This window comes from Nelusetta ayraudi, unplaced genomic scaffold (assembly GCF_046127955.1).
Source record: "Nelusetta ayraudi isolate G7.1 ecotype Tasmania unplaced genomic scaffold, CSIRO-AGI_Nayr_v1 ptg000131l, whole genome shotgun sequence".
Taxonomy (NCBI): Eukaryota; Metazoa; Chordata; class Actinopteri; order Tetraodontiformes; family Monacanthidae; genus Nelusetta; species Nelusetta ayraudi.
The window spans coordinates 1,368,472-1,385,000 of NW_027466181.1; the positions used below are offsets into that span (position 1 = coordinate 1,368,472).

General features: G+C 47.6%; 1 protein-coding gene across 3 annotated transcripts in view; it reads left to right on the forward strand.

Moving 5' to 3' along the window:
- The first annotated feature begins 1,062 nt into the window (after positions 1-1,062).
- Positions 1,063-16,529, forward strand: part of bcam (basal cell adhesion molecule (Lutheran blood group)) — a 47,054-nt gene continuing 31,587 nt past the window's right edge. For 2 of the 3 annotated variants that reach the window (XM_076050915.1, XM_076050916.1), the window contains exon 1: positions 1,064-1,375. In XM_076050915.1, coding sequence (XP_075907030.1) covers positions 1,312-1,375 — 64 coding nt within the window. In that variant the 5' untranslated portion in view covers positions 1,064-1,311. Of the gene's footprint in view, positions 1,376-16,529 lie in introns of all 3 variants that reach the window. The other variant, XM_076050914.1, reaches the window with a different exon arrangement.

Below are 16,529 nucleotides of genomic sequence, written 5' to 3' on the forward strand. Positions count from 1 at the left end.
TTTTTTTTTCCAGCCACTTGGCTGATTGCAAACATGAGTCCTGATGAAAACGCTTGTACTTTATTTTTGTAAGGCAAGGCAAGACAGCTTTATTTATATAGGACAATTCATACACAAGGCAACTCAATGTGCTTTTCGTGATTAAAAGTTCAAATGTTTTAAAAGCATTTAAAAAAAGAAAATAACAGTCTTCAAAGACAAAATGCACAGGAAAAAAAGACAGATTGAAATTAAAATGCATTAAAAGAGCAGAAATAAAGAATAGCGATAAAAAGATGATAATAAAATTCAATAAGATTGACAAAAGCACTCAATTGTAATCATAAGAGAAAAGAAGAGTGTTTAACCTGGATTTTAAAACATTCACACTCAGGGCTGACTTCGCTTCTGTTGGCAGCTTATTCCATTTGTGTGCAGCATAATGGCTAAATGCTGCTGCACCTCTATGTTCAGTTTGAACTCTGTGCTTTTTTTCTGCACTGACCCACATGGCTTGAGCTGGTGTCCCACACTCGCCCTGGAAAAGGCAGGATATCAACAAATTGGCAAATAATACTAAAACAATTAAAACGTACAGGTCCAGTTTATTCATTTAAAATAAGTTGAACCTATTTGTTTTTAAAGCCATATTTTGCCCGTTTTCATTCCCTGATCATTTTCTCTTTTCTCTTTGTACTTCTAGCTGAGTTTTTTTTTTTTTTTTTTGTGTGTGTGTGGTAGGTTTTTTTCTTTCTTTCTTATTTTGGGACTTGCTATGAGTCAGGGATCCTCATGATCAACTGGCTTGAAAGAAATCCTGCGGCCCCCCCATCGGACCTCCACGATTAGTCAAGCAGGTCTTTTCACCGAGGGGGGAGGCGGAAGGAGGGGAGGGGATGGAGGTAGGAGGGGGGATTCGCGGGGGGGGGGGGGGGGGGGGGGGTCACCTTTTGTGCAAATATATCAACCAAGTAAGACTAGCAGCAGCGTCAGATTTCTCCCTCGCGCTCTCTCTTTGTGCGTGCGTGCGTGTGTGTGTATGTGCGTGCGCGCGCTGTAGAGGGAGAGACACTCCTCTTGCTTGGAGGGAGAGAGAGAGAGAGAGAGAGTGAGAGAGAGAGAGAGAGAGAGAGAGAGAGAGAGAGAGAGCGGTCCAGAAAGCTTTGGAGCGTTCGAAGAGGAAAGAAGACCTGCTGCTGCTGCTGCTGCTGCTGCTACTGCCACTGCCTCTGCCTCACTCACTCACTCCTTCTATTCCTTCCTTCCTTCACCCCGCTGCCAGCACAACTACAGTGACTACTTGGGTCCACTCAGAAGTTCCCTGAAGAGGCCATGGACGGGATAACTCTCGGGCGCGTGTCGGTCCTGTGCACGTTGCTGCTGTGGACATTTCAAGGTAAGTCCCAACTCGCACTTCTTTGGCACGTTTACGTTTGAGCAGTTTTTCTCTCTTTTCATTGTCACTTTCACGCGCTACGGATGCCGAGAGCGCCACGGAGCGTTTTTTTTTTTTTCATGGCTCGGGGCTACACTTTTTTGTTTTTCAATGCACCTCTGACTTTCGCGGTGCGCGAGAGGCAAACCTGTCCGCGCGCGGTTCGCAGGCCTGGTTTCGGACCAGTTCGTGGCGAAGTTACGCCGTTCGACCAAACAAGTCCGCGCTTGATTCAGCCCGCAGGTGCATAACATGTTTACGCCGAATCCCACGAGGACCGGGTGAATACTGAAGAGTATTTGTTTCAGGAGGCTCTTTGCGGCACTTTGTGGCTCTGCGCAAGTTCCAGCGCCGAACTTGAGTGCACTTCTGACGCACAAACTGCCGCTACTACAGCCTGCTGCTGGCTTCGCTTCATTCTGTTCTCTGATGACTACAAACATCTATCTATCTATCTATCTATCTATCTATCTATCTATCTATCTATCTATCTATCTATCTATGTTTTAATTGTATCTACAATACATACTGTGTCCATAAATGTTGTTTGTTTGAGTTTATTTGTTGTTTTTATTCAGCTTTTTTTTTTTTTTTTTTTTTATTAATACCTCACCACATACACAGCACCAATATTGAGCTTTTATTCTGAAGAGCTTGTTGAATCTCCGCCGTGCCGCAATGTCTGGCTGCTGAGTGCAGTTTCTATGCTCTTTGATGTCTGATCTGCAGGATTTGCGTCTCTTTCGCTGGCAGCGCTCCTCGCCCCCACCCCAGCACCCCTGGGTGCTGCCAGAAAGACTAAGCCAATTTAAATCCAACCTGACTTCGGCCCGGTATGATCCCCTCCCGGAGATGAGTCTTTGATTACCAAACCCAGTCCAAGTGTTTACTTCGCTTGAGTTGTTCGGTTGCTTTGACGTGTGCATTAATTCTCAGACACTTAGAGCTGTGGTAAGATAATAGACAAATTATATACTGTGTAATTTAATTCTCACAAAATTGTATTGAGAAGTTATTCTATGTTAATTTTGGTTGAGTTGAGCTACGGTAGTAGCTGTGTTTGAGGAGGTTGTGCGCACGGGCACAACTTGCAGTAGTCATTTGGCCGCAGGCCACCTTGTGCAGGCAGGATGAGTGGTAGGGCGGGGCCCCCTATGCTGGGAAACACCCCCCTTCTCATGTACTCAGCCCTTTCCTTCTGCTCAGACCTTTGCACCATGGAATATTTCTCTACAAAAAAAAAAAACAAAAAACAAAAATCATCATGAGCCTTTCACTTTTTTCTTTCTGTAAACATCCATTTCCAAGTGTACCTGGCCTTTCTTCTTTTTTTTTTTTTTTTGCCATTTCATCGCCTCGACCCCACCTCCAGTTTTACCGCCGCCACGTCCTCCCTCTCTGCAGAGACAGACTGCCGACTTAAGAGTCTCTCTGCCCTTCATTGGGCCTTGGCTTCTGCTTAAAAGTGTCTTGTAATTATTGGATGCAGTGTTGATCACACGCCTCTCTGTCTCTGTACAGCTGTTGGCCATTGATTGAAAGGCTGCGTTCCAGCCGCCACCCCCAACCTCCCCATCGCCAGATCCTCTGGTTATTAAAGCCCTTCCAAGTCCGTTCTCTCTCAGGTTTTTTGTTCTTTCCAATTATAGCAGCTCTTGTTGGTCTCTTTGGGATACTGTCACACAGACCTACATTCTCCCAGTTGCTGGTCACACGCATGTTTGACTTTGTGCTATGTCACAATCAGAGGACGTGCAACTCCCAGATGTTCTGCGGTCGCCTACAAGTGTCGCCAACATATTTCTGTGGGCTGCATTTTTTATACATGCGATTGCGACTCTCAAGTATGTGGCGCATGACAGCTGGGTGCTCCCCAAGGTGCACGGGGAGCTGAGAGTCGATCTGACCCTTTGACCCACTCACTGAGATATGTTGGAAGATGACTCCTTCTACTCGTTCCCAGCAGGCCATTGGCCTGTTCTCCGCACCACAAATATTCAAGGTTGAAAAAACATGCTGAAACTTCACTGTGTTTCGGTGCACAAAGTTTGAAAACAGCCTAATTTCAAAGCAGGTGCTTAAGAAACTTCCTAGCCTCCTGAATAAGGAGGGGTGTTGGAAAATGGTACATTGCCTTCCTTTCACTTTAAACTCGCTGTTTTTTCACCACTTTGAAGGGGTAAAACAACCTAAGTGACATTGAGTAAAGAGATGAAAGGATCGTCTGATGGTCAGAGGAGTTTGAGTCAAACTTTCGAGCCCCAAAATTCCTCAGAGAGCCTGGCGGAAAGAATCGGAGTGACAAGCATTCGCAGAGCTCAAGGTGTTAAAGTCTAACACACAGCGTCAGCCTCTTTGTCTATGACCGCCCTTAATTCCCGCAGTCATTTCCTCAGTTTTAATTCTCGCGGCATCAGAAGTGCACCCCCTGCCGCCCTGTGTAATCATTATAGTATTAGGCCAGAAAAAGAGCCATTTACCCAGGAGGAGAGGAAAATCCAGGGGAGCCCTCTCTAATCTGTCCCTGGGGCTCTTGATGTTAACCTTTCTTAAAAGTCCTCTGAGGTAACAAACACTTGCTGGTCAGTGGTGATGCTCGTGGACCCCAAATTTTTTACCGGTTCCAAAATTCTGCACAACAGTGAAACATTAGCTTACATAGCATTTGAGTGACAGGTCGATAATAACAGCCCTGGGTGAGCAAGTTTGTGTTTGCCCCCTTGTCATTAGAGCCTCTGGGGGGGTGGGGGATTGGAATGATGGGGCAATAGTTACTGAGGTGTGTGTGTGTGTGTGTGTGTATGTGTGTGTATGTGTGTATGTGTGTGTGTGTGTGTGTGTGTGTGTGTGTGTGTGTGTGTGTGTGTGTGTGTGTGTGTGTGTGTGTGTGTGTGTGTGTGTGTGTGTGTGTGTGTGTGTGTGTGTGTGAGTGTGAGTAGATCCTTCGGGTGGAATGAGTGGCATTCTCGTGGACACGTCGGAGCTCGCACTGCAATGCATATTCTTTTTTCTTCTTTTTTTTTTTTCGTCGGAAAGCGCCATCCTTATTGTCATGTAAAATCCTCTCTCCCCGCTATACTCAAGCAGTAATCCATGTACAAATAGGCAGCCACAATGTGGCTTCCATGTCACTATTGAGAGACTGCATTATAGGTGCAAAGCCAGAGTTAATTCACTGCCGGGGTGCATTCTTGTCGTTTGAAGCGTTTTTTTTCCTCAGCTAGCTGTCTTGCAGGCACCAGTTAAACATTAGCCACATGAAACAAAGGGGTCGACTTGTGTTGTTGTTTTTTTTTCTAGCCATCAATGAGCTCCAAGTGGGACATTAGAGCGGGTGGCCTCTCACGTGTGTGGTTAGCTGGTAATTATTTGAGAGGATCTTGACACATTAAAGTTCACCGCAGCAGACTGATGCAGAGTGGCAGCCTAGTTGCCGGCACTGACAGTCCGGGATCTGAAAAAAAAAGGCAGGCGGTTTTTGAAGTTGGTTAACGAGGACGGCGCGCTTCACGGTGGAGGCGGAAAAAGTTTATATCCAAAATCCTTTTCATCCCCGTATCATCTGTGTCTCCCTCAAGAGCTTCAGAAGACTCTCTGCCGAAGCTGCGATTAAGCACACGCTCACGTCCATGCGCACACTTCTGCAAGTCCTCATACATAAAAGGTGTATTCCTCAAGATTACCTCCTTGCCTCTATTTCTCTTCTCTGGCCTTTCTTCTGCACCATACTAAAGCTTTATCCGCCTGTCCGTTTTGGCGTGTGCCTCGTCCTGTTGTGTGTTTGCTTGTGTTCACCACTAGCATGGCCCACCATTAACAACCCTGCACAGCTCTAAAAAGAGGGCTGCCGCCTGTCTGGGGACAGCTCTATTTGCTTTCTTTTTCACCCCGCCCCTCAAGCCATTCCTCCGCAGATTTATGGCCTGTATTGATGGTTTTATGAAGAGTGAATGACCGCGCTACTTGTTTCACCTCTGGAATAAACACATCCCAGTGTGGTGCCAGTCTCTGCTCTGAGAATAGGTGAAAGGGAGTTTGGCTTGAAGTTATTTTGGCTCGGGCCTGTAGCTTCAAGGATGTTGCTTTTTTTCATTAGAGCTGGTCCTCGGGAGGGTAGGAAGGAAGTGGAGAGGAGGGGACGACCAGAGAGCGAGATCAAGGCACGGGCATGAGAGATGATTACAGCTGCCTGTTGTGTTGGCGCTGTGCAGAGTTGTGTTGTTCTGTCTCAGGGGATGAAGACGATGCCAGCGAGGGCATAATTTCAGATGCAGCCTTGAAGAGAGCCGCTTGCATGTCTCTGTATACAGTGTCCTTGTCTTTCCATCTATGTATAGGACGAGGGTAGTGGAAGGGGGATGGGTTGGGGATAGGGGGTGGGTGAATGGGTGGATGGAGGGGTGGGGGGGGGGTGTGAGGACAATTCAGGGTTGGAGGAAAATTGAAAATTCACAAAGCACTTTCGCGAGATGAGGTTAAGTGCTGCCAATCCTTTTAGCAGACGAGCTTGGTTCTAAGAAGTGGATAAGAGCGCGTGTTGTAGTATTTTTGTGCGGGAACACACAGAACAGAGCTGGTTGTAGCCACTTTCACTTCATGGTTGCATAGGTATATGTCATAACCAAGCAGTGGAAATGGTTAAGATCTACACAGTTTGTTAATGCCTGCTATGAAAAAATTATTTCTTATATATATATAAATACATGTGTCCGCATCTAATATGTGTCCAGCTGTTTTGATCCATCTGATAGTGTCTGAAAGGAGTCGAAGGGGCACTTGAGATAAAAGCAGAGGCAGCGGTGAGAATCAGACAGGCATAGTACATCAAGATTGAGGAATACCAATTAGGAATGGGGGAATGCCATGGTGGAAGCCTGCATCCATGGCCAAGGAGATCATTTTCTTGGCAGCGGAGGAGAAATCCTAACCCCCGCGCCCTTCCAACCCTAAACCCACCATCTGACTGTTGGCTGGCAGATTCCCCTCTGGGAGCCCTGCAAGCTGTTGCTTTTCAGACATCAACAGTTGCTTCAGCAGCAGTTGTCAAAATCCTCCCCACCCACCCCACCCCACACACACACACGTGAAGAAGCAATGTCACCACAATTTCAAGCAACCCCCTTCTGGGGATCCGTTACTACCTCTTGTCGCTCCACACCATGAGTTCGGGCAGGGGCGGGCGAATGGCGGCTGCTTGATTGCCACTTAGTTTTTGGAGTGTTCATTTGACGTAGCAGGAAATGCCTCTGCAAAATGACCCTCGAAAGAGTCCAGGCTCTATAAGCCTCGTCGGACTCATCTCATGTAACAGCAGAGCCTCAGGGGATTCTTTTCCTTCCCTTATCTGAATGATGTAATGATAACCAAAGGATGGCTCGCTGAAAGGTCAGTGGGCTCGCTACAAATGTTGTGCGTTGACATTTGCGGACATTCGTGTGTTTGAGTGAATTTGCTCAAGCCACAGCCCAAAAGGTGGCTCATAACCATAATGATCTCTTCATTCTTTGCAAGCCACTTTCCAATCTCCTTTTCCCATCTGTCAGAGAACATTCCTGCAATCGCCCCCCAACCACCCAGGCTCCTTAATCTAGTTAATCGTTAAGCAGCGGCGGTTAACCTCCGCCGTGAAGCCGGTCACTGTTTTACAATGAGATCTCATTTCTTTAACTGGGCCGGTGGGACCTTCGAGAAGAGGATTGGGAACGTCGATAGTACGTGCTGGGAAAACAAGTAGCTTTAAGGGCGTAAGAGGAGTCAAGAACGTGTTTGTGTGAGAGTTTGTATCCCAACAAAAATGATACACTGTGTTTGATGTTCGCTATGACCTCATGTCCTGATGTGTGAAAAGAAAGAGAAGGGGCTTTCCAATGTTACCTGAGAGAAAGGCCTGAGTGACGTCGCTGGGGGATTAGATGTCGGCCTTCAGATTTGGGCAAATGGCCTCAGGACAGATCTGGCCTTTTGTCTTTCTGAGGTTTCTCTTACCAGTGTCCCTCAGAAACAACGGCCACCGCGCAAAAGTTCTCCTCAGTTTACTCCTCTGCCTGTGCAAACTTGACTTTGAAAGAGGAAAGTAAAGGAGTAAACTTGCTGCACTTGCACTCTTAATATTCTCCTCCAGTCGCATACTGTTCAAAACTTTGCTAAGAGTCTGTAGCTCTGTTCTGGTTCCATTTCTCCCAGGAGTTTCCTTGTCAGTCTCTCCACCACGTTCTACTTTATGCCCAGCTCCGTAAATCATCCCTTTTATCACCTCATTTCTTTTCTCCTATACGTCTCTGACAGTCCTTTTCCTTTGACTTTGTCTCAACTCCTAAGCATCAGCTGTCTGCCATCCCTGCTGGGAGGACAGACAAAACACATGCATCCCCCTGACTGTGTGTCATCTAATCATCACAGTAGCCCCAACAGAAGGGGCCTGGGAGCAGGGGAGGCTCAACTCCCCGGTGATTCTGCGCAGCAGGGGAAGGTAATCTGTTTCTTTATTTTGACTGACAGTCCAGTTAATGACAATAATCATGCCAGAAGACTTAGAATCGCTGGCGAAACCATGTAAGCAAGTTTGCATCAGCCCAGTGGAAACCCGCTGTGCTCCCTTTTTAAAGCAAGTACATTTCCTTTTTTGCCTTTGGAAGTCTTGTTTTTGTTTTGCAGTGTTGTTACCATAGTTAAAAATACAAGCTTTCTCATATTCCATGTCAATATTTAATCTAAAATCAATGGGGTTCAATTGGGTTATGACTCCATTGGGTTAATGATTCTCTTTCTGTGCATCTGGAAGACCATGATGGATATCCAGTGGGGACAGGCTGGACTCACCAACTGCCTAACCGATTTAGCCTCTTGTTTTTAGAGGCTAAAGTAATTATAGGCAGTGTTTTTGCCTGGAGACCTTCTCGGCTTAGTTGGCCCTCGCGTGCATTTGTTTGTTGTGCCGGACTTCATTTGCTTAATGATTATTTACAGTGAATGATTATCAGGCTGGAGTCAGCTCTGCCGGCACTGCCCGGCCCTCCCCCGACTGACTTATGGAGTGATGAGAGAGGCTGAGAGGTCTAGGACAGGCAGCTTGCCGGACCAGCTTTGATCCCATTCACTGCTCGGAACACACGCACACACACGGGCGTGCACACACACATGTGCGCGCACTTGGATATTTATCTCCATGGAGAATGATGAAAGATGTCCCCACTCCCCCCCGTCAATTAGCTGTTTGAATGTGTGTGTGTGCGTGTGCATGGAAGCGGCGTGTGTGAGGGTGGGGCTGGTTAATGGAAGGGGCAGAGAGGACACATGTTCAATAATAAGGCCTGACAAAAGGGGGACAGGCGGAAGGAGGGATCATGGGAGCTGGAAGACCAACTACGTCACTGCCTTTTCAGAATGTCTTGATTCTGCTGTGGGCTGCAAATCAGTATTAGTAGGTCGGTGAGGAACATTTTCCCACGTAGAACTGAAAATAACTTGCAAAAACGGGCTACCTTTGGTTTTTTTGCATGTCACCTTCATTTGACAGCGGGAGATGCAACACACTGTTACAATTACGTGGATAGTTTAGCTACAAGAAATAAATAAATGAGCAATATGAGGGCTGCTTTCTCAGTGTGGCCTCTCTGTCCTGGGTACCTGAACAACGCCACATTGTCCAGGAGTTTGTGTTGACTGAAGGAATGCAGGTATTAATGCTGGGGTGACCCTCTCTCTCTCTTTCTCTCTCTCTCACACACACACTGAGTGGGACGTCAAAGAGAAGATGGTGGAATGAGGACGTGGTGCAGGGTGAAGGCCTCTAAGGGGCAGTAGGCGTGTTGAGGCACAGTTGGGATGAGGATGATGATGAAGAATGGTGGTTTCAGAACTATGTGCGTGACTGTACACGCATAGGTGCGAAACATGCAAGCCCCCAGGTGATTGGGTTGGGCAAGTGTCTGGGGAGTGGAGCGAGGGGTACTTGGAATGCATTCCCACCCCCCTCCCCTCCATTGTCCACACACACACACACACACACACACACACACCCACCCCTCCCCCCTAGGGGTGAGGCAGTGGCACGGGACCCCGGCTGTGTGTGTGGGCACCCATCACACGGAGCAGTCAAGGCTGTTTTGTGACGACGCCAAGATTACAGCAGCCTCCATGTGAACTGGAATCCGCACTTAGCGAAGGGTATAAATAGGTGTTTGTTCGGGTGCGCGCGGTCTCACATCGACGGTTGTACCAGCTGGCGATGGAACGGCGGCGGTCCTGGTCTGGGGAGACCGCCGCTGGACTCCCAGGAGGTCTGCAACGGCTCAATCTGCCGCCATTTGCAAGGCTCTCTTTTTCAAACACTGTTATTTTCAGACCACATGACAGCTGGTTTTATTGGACCAAACAATATGTTTGCCTGCAAATCTGGAATATCAAGATTTTATCCTGTTTTCATGCATCGTGGGCATGACCCTTTTATCTCTTTCTGTTTTCATCCATTATGAATTAGTGTTCTCCCCCCCCCCCCCCCCCCCCACTCAAGCTTGCATTGTGTGATATGGTTCCACCATGGTTACGGCCCCCGATAGACCAGCTGGTGATATGATCCAGGCTGTCACATTTCAGTGCCTGCTCTTCTTGGCAGCGAAGTTAGATAGCTAAGGCCAGCGGAGAGAGAGAGAGAAAAAAAACACGACCACCATCCAATAGAAACCTCTCGTGTTGCCCCTCACCCACACACACCCCCTACCTCCACCCATCTGTGTGCTGGTGTGAGCAGTTGGTCTGGCTGGGAAGCAGTTGGTGTAACGGTTCAGGAGAGCATAGAACCCGGGAAACCATCGGAATGGCAGATCAAACACGCCGGAGCGGCGGCCCTTAGCGTCAGGGGAAAACTAGGAAAGCGACAAAGCCAAACTGAAAACCTTGTTGCAGCCGTGAACCGTATGGCTACACCGGTGGCAGCCAAACGGTGGCCAAGCTCTTGTCTTCCTGTGGCTCACGCACCTGTTTCCTCTAAGTACTGGGGAGAGCCTGCTGTCTGTCACCAGACACTTTCTCCTTCCTCCACCCACATTGTGCCTCACTCCTTATCTTTTTTTTTTTTTTTTTTTTGCTTTCCCTCTTTGGTCGCCTATAACATTTTAAGCACGATAAAGGAAATGCGAACTGCGACCGAGAGATCAGACAGCCAGGGGGTTGTGGATCCCAGTGAGTGATGTATTTGTTCTCCAATGCCGCTGACTCCGCCCCTCGACCTCTGCGTCCACTGACACTTTCACCTTTCAGTTCCCCTTGAAGCTGCCACTCCCACCATGCTCCACACATTCCGCCTGTCGCTTCAGTCGAATCCATTTACCCGGTGTGACTGCTCGTCTTCTTTTCCTTCACTTTCTCTCCGTTGCTTTTCCATCTCTGTTGTTGTTGTTGTTGTTATTGTTTGCGTCTGTCCGTTCTCTCGCCTCTATGCGCGGAGCCCCCTGCGGCGTATTTATCAGTCCGTTGACTCGCGGAGGGCAGCCAAAACCTCCAGCACAAACACAAGACATTTTCCAAAAATGACTGGCCGGTTGGCGCGGCGCAGTGGAAACAAAACCTCCGTATCAGTTTGAGCCAGACTTGCTCCGCAGCTCCCCCTCCATAAAACCACATTAGCGGGCACCGCTGACACACACACTGCGGCGCTTTGTGTTTGCTTGCGGCAGCTGCTTAGCTTGCAGTTACAATCCAAAATGGAATTAATTATCGGAAAATTACAGGAGCCGCTATCAGTTGTTTTCACATATGGTTTGAAATACACACGGGTGGGAAGGGCGTTTGGACGGCCGGATCCATTGTGTCGGGCGACGCCAAGGACTGTTCTTCCAGACCTTCAGGCCTGACCGTGTTTAGAAACTGCTGACGAGGGCATGTTTAGCCATTTGGGATTTTAGCAAGTTCTGATTTCTTGCAAACCTGATGATCCTGCAATACTCTACAAATAGAATTGTTGCATTTTCTATGCTGATTTATGGCATACCAGCCGCCTTCAGCTGATTATCCACAGAATCCATCCGTCCATCCATTTTGCACCACTGATCGTGCACCCGTGTTTGCAGGGGTTGCTGGAGCCTAATCCCAGCTGTCTTGGAGTGAAGGTGGAGTTCCACCCCGAACAAGTGGCCAGTTCATCGCAGGGCCATCACATAGAGACAAACGCCCATCCACACTCACATTCACACCATTCGCACGCCTCCGAGCATGTTGCCACCCCCTTACCCCCCCGACCCTTTCACCACGTTCAGCCTGCGTCTCAGACCTCATTATGGAAATATGGCATTGCCTGCTCCCCAGTTACCTTTTCCGCCTGGAGATAGAAAGATGAAGTCAGGGAAAAATTCTACAGCTCCTGCAGATGATGGACAGCTTCCACTGCTTGTGTTTGTTGAGTTGGTTTCCTTCTCTCTTACACATTCTTCAGCTCGCAGTCACTCTGTTGTTCCCACCTTTTCCTGGATATGACAGATATGGTCCTTCCTGTGCTTTCCCCCCCGTTTTCGTCACTCACCCCCTCTGCCTTCCATGGACAAGCTTCTGCCTGCCTCTGCAAACCCTTTGCAAACACCCTCTCATCCCGTCGTAAATGTCAAAACTCGCCCCCAACGTAACTCCAGGATATGCAATTTGGCGTGACACTCATTACCACCGCACAGTGATATCTTGCCATTTACACTTCATGTTGACTGTTTTCCCTGCAATGAAGACCATTCCGGCCAACAGAACTTCAAAAGTGTGCTCACGCTCTATTTCAGCAGTATGTTGTTTTTTTTTTAAAAAAAAAGAAAGAAAGAAAAGAAAAAACACATCATTTATTAAACGAAATGCAGTGCTGGACACAGTGAGCTGAATAATGAATGAACGATGCTCATGGGAAGTCCGGCTGCGCCGCTCGCTGCTACCTTTGAGATCATCTAATTGAAACAAGTTCAATAGTGTCAAATCTGCTTTTATCTTCATCTTGCTTCCTTTGTGCGTCCATCCCCCACCCCTGGAACAAAAAAGCGCCGCTCTGACAGCCATGAACACAGTCGAAGGATCACACAAGTGCAGCAGCGTGCCGGGTGCTTCTCATTTTACCCCCTTGCGTTTCATTTACCGCCTATCTTTTCCTTGTGCTCTCCAGCCAAATCCATTAAATTGAACCGGGGTTGTTCTTCACGGTTCTCCATATCATTGTTGTTAGACAAAAAAAAAAAAAAAAAAAAAAAAAAACGGGCTTTGAAATCAAAGAGGTAGCCAGAATGGTTGTCCGCCTGGTAGCCGTCACCCGCCCCTACTCCTCACTCGCCCCCACCCCCTCCTCACCCACTGGTACTCTCTCTCCCTCCACTCTGCTGCCTTCAGGTCTCTACAATATTGCCACATGCTTGAAGATTGTGCCAGAGTCACAGAGGCGTTGACAGTCAAGCTTCAGCGCTCCTATGAACTTCCAGAATCCTCCTTCATGCACATATTCTTGCAAATATTCACACACACACACACACACACACACACAGAGTCAGTCACAGTCAGAGTCACAGTCTGCTTCACTTTCCAATAAATTATGTTTTTTTTCTCCCGATTACTCCCAACACTCAACACCACTTGTTTTCACCTCTCTCTATCCGGACCATCTGTGGCCATAAACAGCTACAGAAAGGTGGATATTTGTTTTTTTTTCCAAAAAAATTGAACTGGTCAAAGCCAGTTGTTATTCAAGGCAGGTGTTCATGGACACACACAAACATACTTCAACGTTCCAGACGCAAAAACAAACTGTCAGGAGAATTCTTTTTCAAAGACGTATTGAAGGATGGAAGTAATAAAGTAGAGAAGAAGACAAGGAACAAATTATTTCCTTTACTGTGGTGACTCGCAATCTGCCGTGACTTAAGTGCCACACGCTCATTTCCTGTTGCTTCTTTGATCTTGATATGTAGAGTCCTCGTGCTAGTCCTGCCGCTGATTTTTTTTTTTTGCTCTTTCCTTCCTTGACTTGTATCAGCATCTGTCATCTTCTCCGTAATCTCCATCTGTTAGGCTCCATCCTTCTGTCAACACTTATTCTCTAATCGGAAGTCACAGATTGTTTCGTTTTATTTCCGATGTCTTAGCTGAACAAATGGTGTGCGCCAATCCCTGAATGTAGACAAACAAGGTATGACTCCAGGTTGAGGCCTCTTTGTCTTTATGATTCAAGCTTTTCATTAAAATGTATTTTTTCATCCATTTAAACGAGAATACGAAATGCCACGTGTCACATTAACCAGATATCTTTGGTTTCTAGCTGTTGGCACCGGAACGTAAATGGAAGTAGCTGGAATATTGATGAAGTGTCAGTGGGAAATGGACATTATTCATGTGAAAATTGCTTTATTTAAATTGACTTGAATGAGAAAGTGTGTGTTGGTGGGTGTGATTGGAAGGGTCAGAGGTCCATCTGGTCCGTAATCTCCTGAGAGATCACGGACCAGCAACCTTGACCTTGTGCGTAACCCTTAAAAAGAAAAGAGGAAAATTTGTAGAATTCCCGGTCTGTGTTGTTTACTTAAAGAGGAAGTTGTATTGGCCGAACACTCCCATTGTTTCCAGTGGTTCAGAATGATGCCTGGTTGTGTCTGAGGGTTGATTAAACCAAACCTCCTCCCCCCCCCCCTCCATCTTCCTCTCAAAACTCGCCTTTTGTCTCATATTCCAACCGTGACGACTTCCCACCGTTTTTGTTTAGCCGTCCCATCAGCGTCCGCCGCGTCGCCCTCTCCTTCTGCACATCCTCCCCAGGCCCTGCAGTCAGTCAGTCTCTCTATCCTTTATCTCCCGGAGTTGCAAGTCCGCGCAGGTTAGGGCACGTGTTGTTTTGTCTTGCTCAGGTTTCACACATTCCAGATATTATCGGTCGGACTCCAGTTAGCTTAGCTGATAGCCATCTAGAGCGGGGCGGTCAATCGCTTAGCAGACAATGACGGACGGTGCCCTCGGTGTCAGGTCCCAAGCACACAAATAAAAGGGCCCCGTCACATCAGGTTTGGGCCTGGGCGGGGACAATGGTGATATCTTGTTGAATCAGGTTATTTAACGTCACATGCTCTCTGTCATTCTGCACATGCATGCACGGACACACACATACACACGCACACACATACGCATGGCCCATCTTATCACAGAATGTTTGTTGAATATTCAAGCTAAAGTTTAATTTCTTCAATTATCCCTGTTGTCTCCCATTTCTCTTCCATTTTCCACCATCAGCCAAGCTATGAATAATGATTTAATGAAGAATTAATGAATATGAAAAATGCACAGTGTAACAGATTTGGATTTTTATGAGAAGTGAAATAATGCAGACCCTGAAAGTCTCTCGCGAGCCTTGATGTGTAAATGAGTTTGACACTTTCGGTGTCTTCGTTGGCAAAATGTCCAATTTAAGGGAGGGCTGCCTGGCGAAGCTTGGAATTGGAATTTTTCACGGTTCGCACGTCCACCCGGCTTCCCGTTCTGTTTGGTTTTTAAGCTCCCTGTCATACAACCTTGAATTCACCAGGTATCGGGCGGACAGTGCTCCCATTGTCAATTTATTGCAGTGTCTGTGGGAGCCTTTGTGTATGTATCCACCTCTAATCCAGCCTTTAGCAGCTTCTGTCCCCCCGCCGGCTCAATGTCAGCAGTCTGACTTTGAAGTCAAGCCACAATTTATTCTGTCTCTACGGGCTTCCCCCCGCTGTCTACGTAATGTTGGCCAATCGATAATAACGCAAGCTACCTATCTACCCGGGCTGCCCACTGCTTTAGCTATTCACCCCTTGGCCTCTCCTCCCAATGCCTGACCTGCCCCTTGAGAAACCCCTCTCTCCCCACCTTTTACCAATAATAGCTGCCTGGCTATGACAATAACCTTTATGTCTGTTTCTGTGGTAACATGCACCCAACCCCCAGGCAGCAACTCCATCAGGCTGGAAAACATTGACGATTCCCTTTGGTACAACATCAGGAGAGGGAAGGGTAAAGATAGACGCGGAAAGAAAGAAAGAAACAATTTGAAAAGCGGTCCAGGTGTTTGTTGATGAATATATTTAGCAACCCTCCCCCTCCCCCACAACCCCCTCAAACTGTGTTTCTGTGGAGGTAATGGGGACTTGGAGGAGACAGGTGTGCCATTGTTTTGCAGATTAGCCAGGAATGCTGGGAGGTCGACGGAGGCAGGAGTTGGCAACATACCGCATGCGCGTGCGCGCGATGGCCGTGCTCATATTCCGTCAGAGTTTTTTTTTTTTCTAACAGCGTTAAAATATGCGTATGCATAAAGACGTGATCGGAATCCGCCACGTGCTCGACCCATATGCCGACCGATTTAAAATATGCAAGGTGTGTGTGTGTGTGTGTGTGTGTGTGTGTGTGTGTGTGTGTGTGTGTGTGTGTGTGTGTGTGTGTGTGTGTGTGTGTGTGTGTGTGTGTGTGTGTGTGCGCACACAGACTTCTTCCGTCTCCTTGCCATACCCATGTTTGGGCAAGGAGATAGCCCTCCGTATCTCCGCGTCTCCGGCTTATCTGCGGGGCTGTCTCGAAGTGTTGGTGCAGAAAATAGAAACTGCTTTGTGAGAATGCGTTCTGTTTTTCTTCTGCTCCTCCTTCAAAATATGCACCTTGCATACGCAGAAGGCACCGGGGGGGAAAAGATAATGGCAGCGGGTGGTTTGGAAATGATGCCGGATGCTCTTAGCAATGTACCACATTGGTGTTTGGTATTTTTATAATGAGTTGTCTGCATGAGAGCGAGGCTGGCATCAGTTAGAGATGGAAAGATTTTTCCTTTTTTTGGGGGGAGAAAGCTGTCTGCATACAAATGAGCGCGCAGCTACTGTATATTTTCTCGAGCTACAGCGTGCACATGGCCCCGTGTGTTTTCCTGGTTGTCGATGGGGTCCCGCCACAAAACCAGCCGCTCAGCCGGGCTTCCACCCGCCTCCCAGCCAGCCATGTGGTCCATCTCCACTCTAATTAAACTCACTGTGGTTCCAAACGCCAACCAGAAAGGCACAACCTCGGTGCCAGACTGTGTCAGCTGCTGCCATACGCGCTCTGTGCATGTGTGCGGGTGCGTCTGAAAGGAAAAAAAAAACAAAAAACTCAA